This window comes from Gavialis gangeticus, unplaced genomic scaffold (assembly GCF_001723915.1).
Source record: "Gavialis gangeticus isolate Ggan-Ray unplaced genomic scaffold, GavGan_comp1, whole genome shotgun sequence".
In the NCBI taxonomy this organism is placed as follows: Eukaryota; Metazoa; Chordata; order Crocodylia; family Gavialidae; genus Gavialis; species Gavialis gangeticus.
Genome location: NW_017729025.1, coordinates 84404952 through 84425664, shown reverse-complemented (window position 1 = coordinate 84425664; position 20713 = coordinate 84404952). Strand labels below are relative to the sequence as shown.

The 20713-nt window shown below is 43.9% G+C and overlaps 1 protein-coding gene across 1 annotated transcript in view; it reads left to right on the top strand.

Annotated features, from left to right (window-relative positions):
- Positions 1 to 20713, top strand: part of SPTBN5 (spectrin beta, non-erythrocytic 5) — a 174998-nt gene that overhangs the window by 115586 nt on the left and 38699 nt on the right. Inside the window, exons 41-52 of the mRNA XM_019519061.1 lie at positions 1530 to 1643; positions 2024 to 2145; positions 2834 to 2996; positions 5668 to 5856; positions 10778 to 10855; positions 12258 to 12430; positions 13578 to 13668; positions 14247 to 14393; positions 14614 to 14751; positions 15751 to 16007; positions 16205 to 16391; positions 20222 to 20434. Of these exons, the coding sequence (XP_019374606.1) occupies positions 1530 to 1643; positions 2024 to 2145; positions 2834 to 2996; positions 5668 to 5856; positions 10778 to 10855; positions 12258 to 12430; positions 13578 to 13668; positions 14247 to 14393; positions 14614 to 14751; positions 15751 to 16007; positions 16205 to 16391; positions 20222 to 20434 (1872 nt within the window). The remainder of the gene's footprint in view (positions 1 to 1529; positions 1644 to 2023; positions 2146 to 2833; positions 2997 to 5667; positions 5857 to 10777; positions 10856 to 12257; positions 12431 to 13577; positions 13669 to 14246; positions 14394 to 14613; positions 14752 to 15750; positions 16008 to 16204; positions 16392 to 20221; positions 20435 to 20713) is intronic.

Genomic DNA, 20713 nt, shown 5'->3' with positions numbered 1-20713 from the left:
GTCCCTCCAGAAGTTCCCCAACTAGATCCTCACTGACCCTTGGCCTAGGTGAGCCTCCCCTGGGGCCTGAGAGGAGCCCAGTCGGGGGGCTGATCTGGGTCCCTGCTCAGGAAAATGGAGGCAAAGAAGTCATTAAATAGGTTAGCTTTGTCGTCTGGTGTGACGACCAAATTTCCTAGCGTGACTTGCAGGGGCCCCACGTTACCCAGTACCTTCTTTTTGCCCCCTCTGTTTTTAAAAAGGGACTTCTTGTTAATCAAGTCTGTTGGAGTGTGGTAATTAGTATGCTTCAGCAGCCTCTACACCTCATGTATTCTGTGTCCCGACAATTCAAAATGGCAGCAGGGGTGCTTTAACTAAAGCTCATTGAACAAGCTTTAGTTAAAGTTCCCATGCTGCCATTTTGTGGGGCACTGAATACATGAGACACGCGTTCACTTTAATTAAAACGGCTTTAATTAAAGCGCCCCCCGCCCACCCACCCCCAGAGCATGTATAAAGATGCCCTTGGTGCCTAAATATTAAAGCAAGGTACAGACATTACATTTTTACCAGTATAAATGATCTGAAATTGGTCTATACCTGTAACAGAACAGAAGTTTGGTACATGCAAACTGGTTTAAAAATGGCAGAACCCAGCCTAAGATTTGCCCTTCCCACCACAGGGTGAATGTGTTTTCTGTTTACTACTGATCTAAACTAGGTCACTTACAGAAAACCATGTAACTTAGATTGATTCCATTTTTTGATTGTCTGTACCTAAAGGGCTGGTTGACTACGTTAAAAAGGTGTAGTTCATAAGACACCTGTCTAAGAATAGAGTTCTATTCCTGTTTAACCATTGGCCCATTGGGCAGTTCACTTTATCTTACTGTTATCATCTGAAAAATGCATATAACAATGCCTTTTTATTCTTATTGCTTTGAGAACAGTGCAAGAAAAATGTTGCATAAAAAGTAACTGTTATTTCATACACGTGTCTTTATATTATTCATGTGAACATATGAATAAACAGGCAGACCTATCATAGAGTCAGTTGAACTTGGGGGGGGAAATATGAAATTCTCCAATGAGAATTTTACTGATACGCATCTTAATTCTCCAGAATGTTATGTCTGGCAAAATTTTGGAGACCCCCTCTCCCAGAAAAGTTCTCTTCAAATTTTCTTAAACTGCACTTTCATTGTTATTTTATGCTTAAGAAATTGCATGCGACTGTTTGGCTTATTTTAGCTATTTTTAGCTTATGGAAAAAAATACAAGAATGATGGAGTAATATGGAAAGTGTAGCCCACATTTATGCTGTATACACAAATATTCAGGGACATACTGGGAGAACAGGGTTGGGACTAGTCAAGGGGTTATGAACTCTTGTTCCACCTCCACCAGTGACCCAGAGATCTATTGGTACTGTTGAAATGACAAAAGGAAGCTGTTAAGAGAGGAGAGAGGGAACGTTTAAAGGACCTAAGATATAAATAGTCCTATTGCTTTTCTTTCTCTTTCTCACTTCCCCTCTCCTCCTCCAGAGTGCTCTGATACAAGCATTGGATTATGGAAAAGATGTAGAGAGCGTGGCAAATCTCATCCGAAGACATGAGGAAATGGAGAGAGAAATCAGTGTCATTCAGTCCAAAATGGAGGTGAGAGGCTGGATTTTTAGCTAATAAACCTAATAAAAGAAGGGCTCTTACATTAATTCAGTGGGGGTCAACATTTTTGGCAAGCATGCCACTTATTAGCCCCATACCTTCTCCACTTGCCATTCTGATCCTCTTCCTCTGCCCAGTCTGGTGCTTTGTTTTCCACTGCCAGCCCTGTGCCCCTTGTCCGATCTACTGCTCCGCTTTCTGCCCTGTGCCCCCTGCCCTATCTTTTGCTGTGCTCCCTGCTCCCTCCCCTATCTACCATGTGCCACACAGAGGCTGCCCTTGCCACTTGTGGTACCCATGCTACAGGGTGGCCACCTCTGCATTAATTGATCTAAGGCCCCCTAATTAGTTCATTAAACATCTCTGTTTAGCCACTGCAGTTAGAATCTTTCCGACTTTGCAAGAGGAATCCTTCCATAAATGACAAACTGACCTTAAAGCAAAGGGAGATGAAAGACAGCTGGCTACGACTCCAAGGACAGGCAAAACAAAGGTAAAGATGTCTATCAGACTACTATCTAAATACTCCAAGCAGAAAGAAAGGTGCTTCTAGGGGTCTGGAAGTCAGTGGGCATGGGTCTGGCAAGGTACTCTGGAGACTCAGTATAAAAACTTGTGTAGACAGCCAGGCTTTTTTTACATAGCAGAACAAGCTAAAGTGAATAGAAATACAGCTTGGCAAACCTCACACTTTATTTAAAATGAGTCTAATAAATTTGTAGTTTATCCCCCAGTATAATCTCACAATATAACGTCCCCAAATCTCAGATCAGCCCTATTGTGAACTGAGGGCAGGAGTTATATTTGGATAAGGTGGAAAGATTTCTTTCCAAGGCCAAATCCTAAAATGCCAGTTCTCTCTGAGCAGAAGTCATCCCATAAGAGAATGGTCAGAAAGACTTTACAGTTGCCCCAGTTACAAGCTGTCTGAAAGAATTATTGCAGAGGATAACATAAGCATACTGATTCTTAAGCAGGTTCATAACTACTGCGATCCCAACCTAACACCAAAAGCTGTAAGGAATTGCACCAGGATGCTAGCTATCTTGGAGCTTGCCCATTACGCCAGCTTCAGCGTCTTCTTGTATGAGTTCTTATAGAAAATGGAGCAGTGGGTATGCAGGGAAAGGAGGTAAATTGAAACTGTGTTTGCTAATGCGTAATTATATTTTCTGTGGTAGGAAGGAAAAGTTGGGAGCCTCGTACCAGTTTCAGAAATTTAATCATGAGCTAAAAGAGCTGCTAGATTGGTTTAAAAAAACCAAAGGCTTAATGGAGGCAGGGGGGCTTCCCAAAAGTCCAAGTGAAGCAGAAAGCATGATTGAGGAGCATCATGAGAGAAAGGCAAGTATCATTATTGCTTACAACTAGATTTTCTAGAGAACCGTCCCATGGCATACAATTTTCATGACTAGAACTAGTTGCTGCAAGATGCACTATGGCCATAGTATACCTGCTCCCCACAACTAATCATATTCTCTTTTCAATAATATGCTGAAAGGTGATGGAGTGTCATCACTGAACACGTCTACACGTCACCCTTTGGCAACATAGCGATGTGCTATGTCGCTGTATGGCACGCTATGGTGGTGTAGCGATCACGCAAGTCTACACATGATCACTAGCTACGTCATCGTAGTGGCATACTCCCTGCCTATAGCATGCCACTACAGTGATGTACTGGGGAAATCTAAGCATGTGCTGCCCATACACCACAGTACAGGCAGTTACTGCACCATGCTTTAGTACTTCCAACAGGAAGTACTAAAGCACCACACCATAGCAACATTGCCATAGGGTAACACGTAGATGCACTCACTGGAGAGAAAAGCTATGTTTCCACAGAACTGGTACCATATGGGCCACATAGCACTTCACATTTATTCTGTGAATCCTATTAGTGCATAACAACTCTGACCTGAACTTACCAACCATAAAAGGTGGCTCAGTATCACCTCAGGGTTGCTCTATGGTAGAGGTTCTCAACCTTTTTACACTTGAGGCATCCCTTGGAAAATGCCAGCTCTTAACTCTCACTCATTTTTTTGACTACACAAAACTAATAGAGTAATTCTCAGTTCTTTGCAACAGAAGAAAGAGCACAGCAGATCAGAATGTGTTTAACACTATGGTTTCCTATTTGAAATTTCTGGGTTTATTTTGTGAATCGTGTTTGTATACCTAACTGTGGTAACATTGTGTGTCATACCATGGCACCCCTGAAAAGATCTCAAGGCACTCCAGGATGCCATGGTACCCTGGCTGAGAATCAATACCCTATAGTGACTGCATTGGCTCATTTCTGGGATTTCATATACATGGAGTGGGAGCAAGTGGACAGTGCATGCTACTCACTGGTGCTTGTCTTTGCACATTTGCATTTGCTAAATAAATACAAACTGGTGCTCTTGACATTGGTACTGAAGTGTTGACAAGCCCTTAATGCCAGCTATTGTTTTGTGATGTGTCATAGGAAGCAGACTAATAGCACCACTTTTTTCATATTGGACACCAAGGCTAAGGACAGACAGTCAAAAAGCCCAAGGCAAAATCGATTCAATATAGGCAGCTTCCTCAAAGGTGCATAGGTTGAACTGATAACCAACTGAACTGACATTCAGTTTTCAGCTGGGAAAGGCAGGGGGAGGCCTGCACTGACCCAGGTGCTTCCCTCCACCCCGTCATGGGAGCCCCAGGGAGCTGAGGGGAATTCTTCCCCTCCTGAACCCCACAGCTACTTGCCTGAGCTGCCCCAAGTCTCAGAGACAGCCCAGGGCAGCCTCAGGAAGCAGAGACACATTTTCCAGCTCCTCCGCAACTGCTTTTGCATGAGACTCACAGCAAAACCAACAGCAGAGGAGCAGAAGAAGTTCCCTCTGCTCCCTGGAGGCTGCCCCAGGCTGTCTCTGAGGCTCGTGACAGCTCAGGCAAGTAGCTGTGGGGTTCAGGAGGGGAAGAATTCCCCTGGGCTTAGGTGGAGGAAAGACACTTAAGGCAGGAGCTCCCTGATTCCCACATGCTGGGCTGTATGGGCAGGCCCCTGGCCTTGAGGACTCCTTCTTCCACAGCTAATAATGAAGAAACTGTTGGATCTCAGGGTAGGTCCTTGCTGAAAAATAAAGTATGTGCTTAACTCAGGATGGCCAAGTTAAAATAACAGTAAAGACAAAGCAAAACTTTGTTTTTTTAATCAGGTTAGTAACCCAAGTTAAAGACTATTAGAGGAGTATGAGATCCAAGTCATGATACTAATATAATGCTAATAGTTACAGCCAGAGTTTCCCCATCTTCATTCCTGTTTTAAACAAAGTTAGCTAACCCACATTTTTCAGGGTAGATATACCCTAAGAACCAGCAATGGCAATTTCAGAAGTTTAATATTCCATCAACCCTGAGGTGCTTTTTATGTGTATGTCCCTAAAGTTATAGTGTACGCTACTATTTCACTCCACAAGTCTTTTTAAATTTTCCAGTCATTTATATAGTAGCTCTCACACTTAATTTCTCCCTTACGGATTCATTATACAGACATTGCACTCTCACTCATGCTCTCTCTCTCTCTCTCTCCCACTTTAGATGAAGTTAAAGATAATTAATTTTATACCAAGAAAAAAGTACTACTGTCTTTATGATACAATAACCTCACATTGATTCATTGTGGACAAATGCAAAAGCAAAATCCAGGCATTGTTTGCCATTGAAGGATTATTTTCTGTATGGAGAAAGACAATGTTATAATTACAAACCCATACTTATTTAATTCTAAGAACTTTCCAGTCTGTTTCTTGGAGGGGACCATCTTCTCATGAATAATGGGGGAAAGTTTTTTGTCCATACTTACTTGCTGTTAGACTATTCCTCTGCTGTTTCAGTGGCATAGCACAAAGATGAATGATTTTCCATACAAATGTTAGTGCTGGAAAGTTATGGTCCATTTTCTTTCCCCTAAAGACCTCTGTACTGAATAGCTGACTTTCCATAAAACTTTGACATCAATCTTTCCCCTGTATTTTAGGAGGAGATTGAAGCACGAGTGGAAAGATTCAATTCACTCAGCAACTGTGGTCAGCAGCTTGCCAATTCTGGTCATTATGCAGCCCTTGAGCTCCAGCAATCCCTTTCCAAGTTGGAGCAGGTCTGGTCTGAACTGATCCAGGCATGGCAGGACCGATATGTAAAATTATTCCAGGCCCAGGAGTTGCAGGTAAGTGTAGAGGAGTTGCTCAGTAGAAAAACAGAGCTCCAGCAAACATACCTCAATATAAACAGGGATTTAAAAACCTTGGACATTTGGAATTGTTTGCATGCAGTGAGGATCCATTTGGGTGAGCGTGCATATGTTACATACACAATACAACATAAAAAGAAGATAATAAGGTGTCCCACCCCCTCCCCCTCCCATCTCCCTTCCGCCTCCCCTTCCTGACCGCACAGTGTCAGCACTGCAAGCTCTCCACTCTTCAGGGCCTCAGCACTTGAATGTCTCACATACAGCTCTGGGTGAGTTTTTCTACCAGGAGAACAAACATAGGAGAATTCTCCCAGATAATTTGAATGCGTCTTTGCAGCCAGAGTCAAGCACTCAACAGTTAGAAAACTCTAAGCAGCCATAATTCAGTCCCCTTGTACATATATATTATGGTACAGTCTGTGATTACGTGATCACATCTTGTGGTTTTTTCACAAGCCTCTAACCTCACTCCCTGCACTGTGGTGTGCAGTCTTTTTAGACTCAAGGCATCCCTTTGAAAATGCCTACTCTGAGCTTGCATTCATTTTTCAACTACCAAAAAATAAAAGAGCAATTCTGTTGGAAAGACCTCAGAGAAATTACAAGAGGTCAACATGTTTTTGACGTTATGGATTCCTATATGTGAATCTGGGTTTATCTTGTGAATCACATGTAGGTGTTTGCATGCTAAATAGCACCCAATTGCACAACACCCCATTGCACCTTAAAAGGATTTCAGGGCACCACCCAGGGTACTGTAGCATCCTGGTTGAGAATCCCTGGGATAAACAGTGCTCAGTTACTGAGTAACTAATTCTATATTTCATAGATTTCATAGACATTAGGGCTGGAAGAAACCTCGGAAGATCATCGAGTCCAGCCCCCGACCCAAAGGGCAGGAAGTCAGCAGGGGTCATAGGATCCCAGCAAGATAAGCATCCAATTTTCTCCTGAAGGCATTCAAAGTAGGTGCTCGAACCACATCCAATGGCAGGCTGTTCCAGACCTTGGGGGCTCGGACAGTAAAGAAATTCTTCCTTATGTCCAGCCTGAAATGGTCTTGCAAGAGTTTATAACTGTTAGACCTTGTTGTCCCTTGGGGCGCTCTGGTGAACAAACGTTCCTCAGATCCTGGTGGACCCCCTTTACAAACTTATAGTTGGCCATCAGATCGCCCCTGAGCCTGCGCTTTTCCAAGCTAAAGAGCCCCATAGCTCTCAGCTTGTCGTCATAAGGTCTGTTTTCCTGACCTTAATCATGCGCGTGGCTCTTCTCTGGACTCTCTCGAGCTTCTCCACATCCTTTCTGAATTGTGGAGCCCAAAACTGGATGCAGTACTCCAGCTGCAGCCTCACCAAGGCAGAGTACAACAAGAGAATGACGTCCTGGAATTTGCTTGGGAAGCATCTGTGGATGCAAGCCAACATTTTGCTCGCTTTACTAGCCTTTACTTCTGATTGTTCGATGCATAATTCTAGGCTTTATTTACTGGACAGTATTCAGATTCTACTCTGAAGACAGAAGTACAGTAGAACCCAGGGGGTCATAACCTCCTCCATTTGGAGGGGTTGCTGAATTACAGCAAGAACTACTTGTTGTCATTTTTAATGCAAAAGATGCTAATTCTCTGACCAGCGGGAGCTCATCAGTGTTCCCATGCTGCTGATCAGAGAAGTGGTGCCCTTTGAAATAAGCTGTTCACTGTGTTTGTATATATCTCTAACTGGTTCATAAACCTTCATATTTGCAAAAGTTTAGGAACTGTGAAGAATGTGGATGTTATTTATGGTGCTCACTACCAGACCTAAGCACTTCACAATTTTTTGATGAAATCATTTTAAGATTACTAGAATATGGATGGAGACTGGGGCACAGAGCTTATGGTCAGATATTTTCAATGAGTTTGGGTGCCCAATTTGAGACAGGAAGCACCTGATTTTTCAAGGTCCTTAGCTTTAAGCATTTTATATACTCAAGCACAACTTCCATTGATTTCTAATTACAGCTGTGTCTGCTCAGCACTACTGCAAACCAGACCCCAGAATCTCATATCAGTAGGGCTGTGCGAAACAGCACCGTTTCACTTCGAGTTCTGTTTTGAAGTTGCAACAGAACAGTGTTTTGTTTCAAGTTTAGTTTCATTTTGAAAGCATTGTTCACTTAGTCAAAACAGCGAAACTGTTTTGCTGTTTCAATGCTGTTTCGAGTTTCGCCCATAGGCTATAATGAAGAAGCACGAAACTGAAGGAGGACCCTGTGATCTCAGGCAGATTGGGAGCCCGTACCCCCAGAGGAGTCCAGCAGAGTCCTCCTGGGAGTGCAAGCAGAAGGCTGCTGCCACCTGGGACCGGCACTGGGCGCTGAGCCTGGTAGAGGGAGGCGGAGAGCAGTCCCGGCGTTGTGCTCCACTTCCCCCCACTGGGCTGAGTTCCATGGGGCTGGGAGCCGCTGGGTGCTGAGCCCAGTGGAGGGAGGTGGAGCACAGCACCAACACAGCACTGGCACTGCACACCACCTCCCTCCACTGGGCAGCAAACCACTGGGCGCTGATCCCAGTGCAGAGACGTGGAATGCAGCCCTGGCACTACGTGCCACCTCCCTCCACTGGGCAGCAAGCCACTTGGCGCTGAGCTGCATCTGGGGCTGAGCTCCACCTCCCTCCACCAGGCTCAGTGCCCAGCAGCTCACAGCCTCATGGAAGTCATCCTGGTGATGGGAGGTGGAGCGCAGCGCTGGCTCTGCCCACCTCCCACCACCGGGCTGGGCTCCATGGGGCTGGTGGAGCCGATCAGAGTGCAGCCCCGCATCAGGAGGTGGGCAGAGCTGGTGCTGCACTCCCATCAGCACTCTCAGCTCCACAGAGCACAACCTGGCGGCAGGAGGCTGGGAGAGCTGGGCTGCGCTCCCCACCAGGCTGGGTCACATGGGGCTGTGGAGCCACTTGGAGCACACCCTGGGCTCTCCCCTGCCTCCCACCACCGGGCTGCTTCGAAACTCAAAACGTTTGGAAAGTTTCAAAATGTTTTGACTGGCCTTGTTTTGTTTCAAGGCTTTTTTGAAGCCCTTTATTTCATTTCAATTTCACTGTTTTGAGCTCAACACGAGTCAAAACAGCCTTGAAACAAAACAGCCAGCGAAATTTCTCACATCCCTACATATCAGGCACCCAGGAAATAATGCATATGTAATTAGCAACCCCCTTTGAAAAGCTTGATCACCCTATCATCACACACAAACTTTGTGACAGAGGCAGGGACACAGTTCATGTGAGAGTGCAGCAGGCAACTATGAATAGTGCACAATCATGTAATTAAGGACTCTCTCATAACGCCCACAAAAAAGGAGGCCAAATTAAGCTGCTCAAACAATTCTATTTGTAGCATTTCCATTTGAGTACTTGACTTTGCAACCTCAGGTAAATTCTTTTAACATAATTATTTGTTTAAATTTGTTTACATTCCAACGTTTTTAAAAAAAGCAAGCTATAAAAAAAACCAAAGTCCATCATTGGACATTGCAGTGACACATGGTTCATTGGCTAGGTTTGAAGGTTTAGATCCACCATGCATGACTCTGCCACGTGAGCTAACAGTAATTGATAGTAGTAGGTTGGCGTTCTTTCTATGAACCAGCATGAGATGGAAGGGGAGGGGGAGAGGAATGCCAGTGGGTTTCACAAGCATTTGCTGAGAGCAGAGGAACAGCGAGACTCAAGCTTGTTGGGTTCCAATTCAAATGCACGAAAAATATGATATATGCAAGGTGCTGTTTTCATGCTAGTTCATATATCATGTTCGAATTATTCAGAGCCAAATTATAACCCCTTTTCTTAAGTGGAATAGTACCTTACTGAAAATCACTGCTCACAGAGCAGTGTAGTATTCCTCATTAGTGAATTAAAATATAAGAACCCAACCCAAACCATTAACATGTATGCTGACAATATTTTTGTTACACTTAAAAAAATCCAGTCTCCTGTGTCCAAGAAATGAAAACGTTAGTTATATTGGCCAATGAGGAAGTTCCAGTAATAAGAGCTAAATACATACTGTAGTATACCATACTGTGCTTTTAGGCCGTTTGTAGATGACACTTTTAAGTAGGTTTAAAGTAAGTTAAATGCCTTTTGCACCGCTTTAATGTCATTGCTGTTTGGACATTCGGCAGAGTATTGCACATTAATTCCAACCACTGTAGCACATTTGATGGTGTAATGCACCTTAAATGAGTCTGGGGTGCTGCAAAGTAAAACACCTCCAAGGAGGGAAGCACCAGTCTCTGTGCGACTCGGGGCCTGTGCAGGCAGACTGCAGGCAGCCCAGCAACAGCCCAGGGAGGCAGGCTCCACAGAAGGAAAAAAAAAAAAAAGCGGCAAGCCTGATCTCCCCCCTTCCCACCCCCTCACCACCAGAGCCTGCCTGAGCTGTGCGGGTGCCCTGTGCTTCCCTCTGCAGCTGTGGTGCCCCCCCAGGATTGCCCAAGCTGGGTGCCTGTGGGCAGGTGCCACCTGGTTGGGGGCCACCAGTGCCACAGAGGGAAGCACCAGCCTTTCTCCCCCCCAGCTTAGAGACCACTCTGCCTGCCAGGAGTTTGCTCTCCCCTCCCCACTGCTGGAGATGGTAGTAAGGATCAGGGTCCAACACAGGTGTACTTGACACAGGGGTTTATTTTGCCCTAAATTAAAGTGGTGTTTTTAAAAAATCACCTCCTCAATTTAGGGAGAATTAAACCCCCGTGTCATGTACAAATACCCTGAGTGTTTAAAGTCACTTTGGCCAATTTAGCCCTTTTAGTTGTTAAGTATTTCTTGGTTCAGTTTTTGCACATCAGTATGCTCTCGGTTTTACAGACTCAAAAACAACAGTCATGACTGATTTTTTTTCTTCCCTTCCAGAAATTCTATGGCTATGTGGAGCAGAACGAGAGTTGGCTCAGCAGTAAAGAAGCCTTCCTGGCTAATGATGATTTAGGGGTAGGTGAAAAGGGTAATTCTGTTTCCATTGGAGTGGGGAAAGGCAGAAGAAGAAGGTGTAAAAGACTCTGACACCCTGTGAAGCTTTCCAAAAAACTACCTGTAGTTCTTCTTCCTCCAACTTAGAGAGGGCCCCTAAATGCAATAATAGCAGCAGCTGAGTACAATAGGCTGCTGCAGCAGTAATAGTTAAGGTGGGCAGACCGCTGACAGAAGCAGCCTGGAGATTGAGTCCCTAAGACAGGTGTGCATGTGTGCGTGCGTGCATGCATGCATGTGTATCCCCTCTACTCCCATCAGGCTTGACAATGCCCCACCCCTCCAGCACTCAGCAGCACTCCCAGGCCCCCACTCCCTAGCAGGATTTTGCCCAAGATGCAAACCTTGCTGGAAGTGCCTCTGCCACGGTGGGCTCCATGCTACAATGGCTATCAATACTGGAACTGGCTAACTTAAAGTCAGCTGAGCTATAGTCACTGCAGGATATGGGTAATGACATGGAATATGCCTAATATTGATGGTTGGTGTCTGTTCCTCTGTGGCCCTCAAGATAGGAATACACAAGCAGAGTACCACCTGTTTAAATATTGCAGGGACTAATGGGGAAGCCGTACATTTTCAGGAATGTAGTTGAGTCCCTTCTGTCTTCCGGTAATATTTTACTAGTAATGGAGAAGACTCCAGAGGTTCATATCCACATTTCAATACTTAGATACATCTCTAATGCAAGTTTATTTGTCTATAGGGTTAGAAATTTCATGACGATAAGTTTTCTCAAGAGATTTATGGTAGTTTCTAGTGGCATCCACATTGGAAATACTGGAAGAACAGGTCTTATTAAGCAGCACTATTTTGACAGCTCTAAAACCAGGAAGTACAGAGAACTGCAGAAGAGAGAAGTGCAGGTCGTGAAGTTGGAATCCATAAACTTCAAAGGATGTCTAGTTCTGTGCTCCATTTGGATTCCTTATAAAATGCTTTGATTTAAAGTTCTGACATATTTGTTCGTTAACTGTGGTCACAGCTTGGTGTCCCCTATTTATTTGCTTTCAGAACAACACCTCTAGTATGATTGGCTTATGATTAAATAGATCTTGAATCCACTCAAACTGTGAGGTTTCATTCCTATGGCTTCCTGTTGGGGAAAAGAGAGGGCTCAGTATCTCCAAAACTCAGCTAGCTCTTTGTACTGAGCACTGTTCACTCAGCAGAAGTATCTGAGCATCCAGCAGAAGCAAATGAGCATCTTGCAGTTTGCTCAGTACTGGAGCTGCCAGACTGAACTGATGCTCCAGCACTATGGGTACAGAGGCCAATCCATTTCCTTGACAGTGTGCGAAGGTTGGGTAATGGCAGTTTCATTCCCACAGTGAGCAGCTTCCTTGTTCTGAATCCCATCCAGGATTCCGTGTCCAGTGTCGAAAGCCTACAGCGGAAACATGTGCAGTTTGAAAAGGCTCTAGAAGCACAGATGGAGAAGATCAATGAGATGGCCTCCTTTGCACAACAGCTGACACACAACAAGCATTATGACTCAGAAAACATCACTAACAAGTGCCAGGCTGTTTTGAGAAGGTAAAAATCATTCCTTTCCCAACCCTGTCTAAATAATGACTCTTCTTCCTTTACTGTTGTCATGTAAATATTTTAAAAGAATCATCAACACTGATTTGCACTTTATTTTGCATTCCTGCGAGTTTTTACAAGCTAAAGAGGCTTGAGCCAGACCAGTAATTCTATAGCAGTCCTTCAAGGGACTTGTAGGTAAATCAGGAAACATGGTTGGTAATTCTGGACACATTTCATTGGGACTCTGCACTAAATCCATGTCCTTACTTGATAATTGGGACAAAGAGGTTTGTTATGATTAGGAGTTACTAAACATCCTCTGGTATTTTTCACAGCTATAGAGTAGCTGGCTCAAAAGTCATGGTGAAATTCCAAGTTTGGTATTTAAGTTTTGATTTAAGAATTTAAATTTCTCCCTTTAATTTCACTTAGATAAAATATGCTTCCCTTTTCGTCCCAAAATGTTGTTGCCTATTGTTCCTATGCACTGCTGAACAGATATTCTCACTCACATTAGCTGAATTCAGTACCATGGTGGCTGAAATGTTATGCGCGTAGTTTGTAAAGTCCTTCAAGCTCCTTTAGGAAGAAGGGGGTTGTATAAATATATCAGAGTAATCGTGTTACCAAGTTTGAATTGCCTTAATGCAGTGCCCAGGTTCTCTGTTACTACTTCCAGGGAGTTTCCTGTATTCTTCAGAAAAGGGAGACCTGATTTTAAGGAAGGGTAATATTCATATGATAAATTTCCAAGGCCAAGCACGACTGCAAGAACAAAAACTATTGCAGGCCTGTAGGTGGCATAGACATAGGCGTTCAAGGTGAAAATGACTTTGTCTGTGCAGCCATCCCCTGAAGGGCACTGATTATGTTGGCCACACGTAGGTACAGTGTGTGGTGGGCTGTGAAAGTTTTCAGTATGCATCTCTGTAATACTCCTTACCTACAAAACAATTGCTAGTCCAGCTCTGGTCATCAGTTCTGCCGGACAGGTTAACTTACAGGATAGTTCAATGATATGGACAAGTTTCCCCTAAAAATGAAGGTTAGAATGCAAACGTGAGTTTTAGAGGAGTGGTGAAAATGTTAATCTCTTCTGCCAATTAGTTTTCCTTGCTGTGGCTTTGTCCTCATGGCTCTCTCCTTATCCCAGGAAAGACAAACTTCTAGAGAATGCTCTGGCTCGCAGACATGTGCTGGAAGATTCAAGGCTTCTGCAAAAGCTTCTGAAGAATTCCTATGAGGTACATTTCAGATACGCGTTACTTTCCTAGAGTGTTTAACACCTCAGTTGTGCTGCTTTGCCGTGAACCTCTGAAGGAAAAAACCACAGGAACTGATGCTCAGGTGGTTGTATGAGAGAAGACTGGAAAAGATGGAAGTAAGAAAGAAAGGTCTTTGTTCAGCCTTTGAGCCATACATACTCAGGCACTTAAAATGAGATCTGATTCCTAAACATATTTTGATCACACAAAAACAGTGTGGTACAAAAGGAAATGTAAAAATTAAAGGAGGAACATCCCACCATATGAGAAATACTGGAAAGGGACAGAATAATCCTTTCTCTGGGAGATGTAGGAGACAGGGTTAGAACTACGGAAACAAGCACCCTTTCCATATGAACTAGCAGTGGCTACACATATGCAGATGACATCCTCTTTCTGAAGGAGTTGGGGAACAGTGATTCAGAAAGGAAAATTAATTTGCTTTTATCTGTATTACAAACTAGTCCAAATTTTAGACATTTAAGGAGTATCTGAAAGAAGAGATGGTAGTAGCTTCTAAAGTTCTTGTTTCTGTCTATTCCTTCTGTCTGCTACAGGTGGCAACTTGGATAGCTGAAAAGAACAGTATTGCCCAGGATGAGAGCTGGACAGACCCAAGCAACATGCAGGCCAAGCTGCAGAAACACCAGACTTTCCACGCAGAAATCATAGCCAACAGGAATCGCCTAGACAGCATCAAGGCTGTAAGCGAAGCACGGCCAGTGTAGGGTGTGGGGAACTGGTGTGACGGATTCCCTCAGATCGAATGTCTGAATCACAAAATAATTAAACAGATGAGGGCTTCTATGTGAATTAGGAAAAGTCTGCTGTAATTTTAGCAGTCTCTGAAGGGGATTGTGAGGCTCTCTTGATTAGAGCTGGTGCAGCAGGCTAAGCGAGCTGCTTCCACCCTTTTTGCTGCAGGAGGGTGACAAGATGCTCCGAGAGGGACATTATGCTCCTGAGGCCATCCAGGCCAGGCTTCAAGAAATGGAAGAGCTCTGGGATGAGCTGTTGGCAAACTGCCTTAACAAGAAAACCAAGCTACAGGAAGCCTGCAAGGTAAAGCAAAGGTGCTGGGGATTTCTGCCCTGCTGTGATGTCTCCCCTGTCAGTGTGCCATTGGACTTGCACAGATATTTTAAGATATCAAAATCAATGAAGCAAGGGAATTGCCATCTACCAAATAGTACCAAGCACAGGCCAGATGTACTGAATCTTGCATGGAGAGAGGAAACCCCCAAAGAGAAGCAAGGCTGTTGCCATGATTATGTTCTCTTTTGGTATCTGTTAAGAGAGAGCATTTGTTCAGTCAGGACTCCAGAGGAGGAAGTTGAAGGGAAATATGCTGGATCATTACAAGTACCAATCACTGTCCTGCCAGCACCAGTCACTTAATCAGCACCAGCTGGAGAGAAGCCTGCAGCTGTTTTCTATTGCTGTGACTCCCTCCTGTCCCACTGATGAGATCTACATGGGCTGATTCTGTCTCTATATGTATTGTTTAAACTAATGATTCTTATCCAGGGTGCTATGGCATGCTGAGGTGCCTTGAGATCTTTGCAAGGGTGCTATGGGATGTCCTGCAGTTTTAGCACTGTTTGGTTTACAAACAAGATAAACCCAGAGATTTCAAATATAAATCCATAGTTGTGGTCTTTCCAAGTTCTTTGCAACAGAAAAACAGCTCCATTGCTTTTCTCTGGACAAAAAAAGAGAGAAAACTAAAGAGCTGGCACTTTTCCAGGTGTCCCACAAATCTATCCAGAAGTGCTTTGAGTCCAAAAAGGTTGAGAACCACTGATTTTAAAGGCACCCTCTAAAAGGCTGACTTGCCCATAACTAGGATTATTTGTACCATACAGGCACAGTTAGTTCTTTATATTCTGTGAACCTGCTTTTGCTCACATTACCTGAGTTCTGAGCATTTGCACATCACAGGTGAACAGAGAGTTCATTAAGCTCTAGAAGGTTTTTAAGTGTGATGTGATCCTTCATGCAGAAGGCTGAGATTTTTTGCTCTAAAAAACCTGGTGACATTTGCTTTCTCCCTGTCCCCAGGGCCTGCATTTCCAACGCAGCATAGAGGATATGGAGAAATGGCTCGATGATGTGGAAAGTGAGCTGAAGGTTCCATATACTAGTAGTGACCTAGTAGTCTTGAACAATCTCTTAAAGAAACGAGAGGAATTGGAGGAAGGTGTCAATGCCCATAGGGATCGGTTACAGGTGCTAGTGGACACAGCCCGTGAATTCCAGCAAGAGAGACATTTCCTGGCAGATGAGTTAGAAGAGAGGGTTGACCAGGTGGTGCACAGGTGTGCGAGTGTCTGCTGTTTTACCTCTGTTCTCTCCCCTCCTACCTTTTACTGCTCGTTTCCTCCTCTCCATTTATTTTTTTCTCCCTTCCTTTTTGTTTTCCTTTCTTTTTCTTCCGACATAGCTAAGGCACATGTTTGTGTTACCCGACCTTCTCTCTCTCTTGTAGTAATTGGGCCCCATTTTAAATCTGCAGGTACAAGAGCCTAAGTGACCCCTTGCAAGAGAGCCGTGCGAGTTTGGAAGCAAGCAGGTTGCAGTACCAATTCTTCCGAGATGTTGACAATGAGTTGGCTTGGGTTCATGAGAAACTCCCCATAGCTTCCTCCAAGGACTGTGGCCAATCCCTAACAGCTGTGCAAAGTTTACAGGAAAAGCACCAGGTAAAGCAGTGTGGAAACAAGAGTGAAATCAAGAGTGAGAATGTGGGATTCACCCACTGAGTGTGGAACTGATCTTTTCTACTCTGGTTACAGTGAAACCATTACTGCCAAAAGTGACTCTTAGGCCCCAGGCAGACATTTGTTTAAGTGTGCAACGGGATCTGATGTGTGATCCCAGCACCCCCTGCAAGCTACGTGCGTGTGGCAGGAGACACCACTGTGCAATTGGGGATCAGATCCAAATCATGCCATGTTGCCAGTGCAAGGGGAGCCCAGGATCATGATTGTGGCACCCCCTGCACTGTCAGGAGTGAGGAGCAGCAGCAGGGCTGGGGGGCTGTGATTTGGGAGTAAGGGGCAGACACACACACAGAAGCCCACACACACATATGTGCGCACATGTGCGCGCGCGCGCCCACACACACACACACACACACACACACACACAGAGCATCTTGCAGGTAAGGGACTTGGGGGGCAGATCAAGGTTTCCATGGTGAGGGAAGGAATGGGGCAGGGGCAGAGGCAGGGGTTGGGGTAAATGGGGCCCCGGGGCCAGGGCAGGTCATGGGACAGAGCCACGGGAGGCTCATCCAGGGTGCTGGCATGCCTTCTCTGAGCAACAGATGTCCCAATAAAAAGTGTTTTAAGATTCAGCAAGTACATCTCAGGCATATTCATAACTTAGATGCCTCTGGAATGGGGGAACCAGAGAAATCCTCCCCTGCTGCACTGTTTGACTGAGGGAATTAGCAGATTGTTATTGCCTATCCTAGCATCATTCTAGCAATAGCTTTGGAGTTAGTTACTGAGATGCAGGAAAATTCAAATGGATCTTTAGAAATGAGGAGAGCCTAGAATGCTGTCATCTCTCATATCAAAACAGCAGCTGCCTCCCCAGTACTTTTCAAACAAAGCATCTCTTCCCCTTTGCAACAGATGAGGTGAAAGAAAATTTCCCAGTTGGAAGATTCCAGCAGCTACTTGTTTGACTCATTGAAAAGGTGGCTCATTTTGGGGCTTGTCCGACTCTGCAGTTGTACCAGGTGTAGACGTGGCTATTCAGTTAACAAACACAGTGTTTGTGCACACGGTTGTTCATAATTCCTGTGGGCACAAATGAAGGAAATGTGTTTCTAAGTGCTAACATCTTGCTTAAACATTTTGCTTAAATCTGTGCAATAGGCAAATAGGTTAAGGAGCAGAAGATCTCATCCTGTAGAAATATATATTTAAAAATAAGTGATGTTTGATGCTATGTGATGTAATTGCAGAAAGAAAAATCTGTATTTTTTTTAAATGTCACAGGAGTAAAAATCATGTCCACTAGTGGTTTTTTAGTAGAGAAAAGGTAAAATCCTACCCAAAGCAGTCAGATCATTCCAGTATGCTGCTTGAGTAAGGCCCTGAGTATATTGTGAATATTTTATGCTCTCCTAAGCTCTGACAAGTATATTATTTGCAAAACCTAATAGTGAGAACTAAACAAACAAATAATTGGATGCCTTCTTGAGAAGGGGGAATCAGTGAGAGGGGCTCATTCTACTGTGATAGAAAGTGTGGACTTCAGTGGGCACGTCTACATGTGCTATTACTGTGCATGAATATACTCTGGAGCTTATTGCTCTAGAGTTCATTCATGTGTAGCATGTTGAACCAGGTTGGAGCAACCCCACATAGCAGGGGGCCAGCCTGCTAGCCCAAGGCTGGCCCCCCCTGCTCAACGTGCTGCAGAGGGGCTAGCTGGGGCACAAGGGTGCTTCAGTGCAGAACTAGCCAGCAGGCAGCCCCAAACTGAAGCACCCTCATGCTCCAGCCAGCCAGGTAGCGTCTCCACATGCAGTGCTGCAGAGTTTCTTACTCTGCAGCAGGATAGTACTTGTATTCACAAGTACTATCCTGCTGCAGAGTAATTTAGTTTACTCCGGTCTAATCCGGGTGCAGATATAGATGCTAAGACATTTACAGTGCATCTAATTAGTCAAGTGTGCAGTTAACATCTCACATAGCTGTGTCCATTATGTTTGTATTTAAACTGAAAAAACAGTTCTGAACTGATGATTATGATGATCCTTGAAGGAATTAATGTTTTGGGTTGGTGTTGTTAGGGGAAGTTACTAGGGTAAGGAGAAGTAAACTGTGGCAGTGGAACAAAATGTAGTGTGTTTTTTGCCTATCTTATACAATACTGCAGTGACCCTTCAGTGCAGAGGGAAATGGTGTGTATTACAGCTACAAACTAAAAAGACACCTCATCCTGCCATTTTGCCAGTTAACTCCCGGGACTCAACAAGATTGGCACTCGACATTTTTAATCCAGATCTCTAGTTCTGAGTCTTTGTTCTTAGCGGCAATTTACACCCTGTTGGCCACAAGGGGAGGCTCTTATCTGAGATTAAAACTACTCTCCAGTTTGATGAGATATTAAGTTTCCCCTCAAAAGAATCGAAGGATTGTTTTACTGATTGTCTTGATGTGACAAATTTTCAAAATACACTTCCCCATTTGTTACCACAAAAAATTGTTCATTAAGACTGGGTACACACATCCACCAATATGTATTTATACATACATGTACCAGGTGTAGGCACAGCTATGCCATATACAAATGCAGTGTTTGTGCATGCAGTTGTTAGCGGTTCCTGTGAGTGCAAGTGGAGGAGCTTTAGAAATGTGTTCCCAAATGTTAAACAGTAAATTTGTTCTTCATAGTGCCAACTTATTAATACATGGTACAAACTGTCTTAACAGTCTTGGACACTGGATTCTGTTCTGCTGGTGTCAGACCTGGTGTCACTTTTCAGCAACATAGTGGCCTCATGAAATTAATAGGGGGAAGTTAAAAGTAAGATTAGAATCAGGCTCCCATCCTTCATAGCTAAGTAATCTGACAGTTGAGCTAAAAGTACAGCTCCTGAATAGAGGGAGTCTCTTCTACATAATATAACAGTACAGTGTAACTCTTACCCTGTTTCAATTGTTGTTAAATAAATAAGCCAACCTCTGTCATCAGGTTATAAAATACTGGGAAACACTTTGCATGTAAAGTACTCTTTTTTTTTTGCTACCTATGCAGTATATCTCTCTTCACAGACAAATGTGAAGACAAAGTACCTGTCTTCTTATAGAACAAAAAGTCAATCTTAGTTAAACCATTAAGACAAAGAATAACACCAAAGTGTGTGTGTGCGTGGGCATACACATCTATGTGCTCAGATATGAATTTGATTGATTTGGGAAATCTCAGACATCTTCAAACACTTGAACCAAAGACAGTGTTTGCATTGTGCTTTAAGGAGTTTTGTTCCCATATGATTATCACTTTCTCTTGGCTCCATAAATGGAAATATCCATTTTACAGAGTTGTGTTTCCCAAAATGGTGTTGAAGAGCCAGAAACTCTGATTGGCAGCAAAGTTGATAGAACACTGGAGCTCTTTCTTAGAAATACTTTAACTAATGAAGTATGAATCAAGCATACTCAAGCATACTCGGGGTGGCAACAGGTGTTGTTAGGTGGTTGTTACTGGTAGCAGGGATTTGTGGCTGGGGTTGTTTATCTCACAAGCTTGAGGAGGTTTGCATCAGGATCTGAACTTTGCAGCTACACTCAATCTACATTCAATCTCCAAAACTGGGCCAAACAAAACTCTGAATCCAAATGCTCCTCTCTTTTGGGAAAACAATCTTCATGCAAACTTTGCTCTGACCAATCTTTAAGTATGAAAAATATATTGATTGTATGAATACCTTGATGTGATGAAGTACAGAATATGAGTAGAAAAGTCTCTATTTCTTACATTTTTGGTTTCTTTTATTTGTTCTTTCCAGAACTTAGAAAGTGAGATTAGCAGCCATGAAGCTCTGACAAAAGTGGTAGTCAATACAGGACATAAGTTGATACGAGGGGGACACTTTGCCTCCCATGAAATTATGGAAAGTTTGAAGAAACTTGAGGATTCTGTGGAAAACTTGAAGGATGAGGCTAAACAGAGGAGGAAGAGGCTTATGCAGTCATGTGAGACCCAACAATTCCTTGCTGAGGTAAGGAAGACTCATGAAGTAATTAGATACTCCACACTGATGAAAGCTTGAGAGTACTGAGACTGGAGCAACACTAAACCAGAATCATAGTTTCGTAGTTTCTAGGGTCGGAAGGGACCTGAGCAGATCATCTAGTCCGACTCCCTGCCATGGCAGGGAAGAGTACTGGGGTCAAATGACCCCAGCAAGGTGTTCATCAACCTCCTCTTAAAAACCCCCAGGGTAGGAGCTTGCACCACCTCTCTTGGAAGTTGGTTCCAGACCCTAGCCGCCCTGACT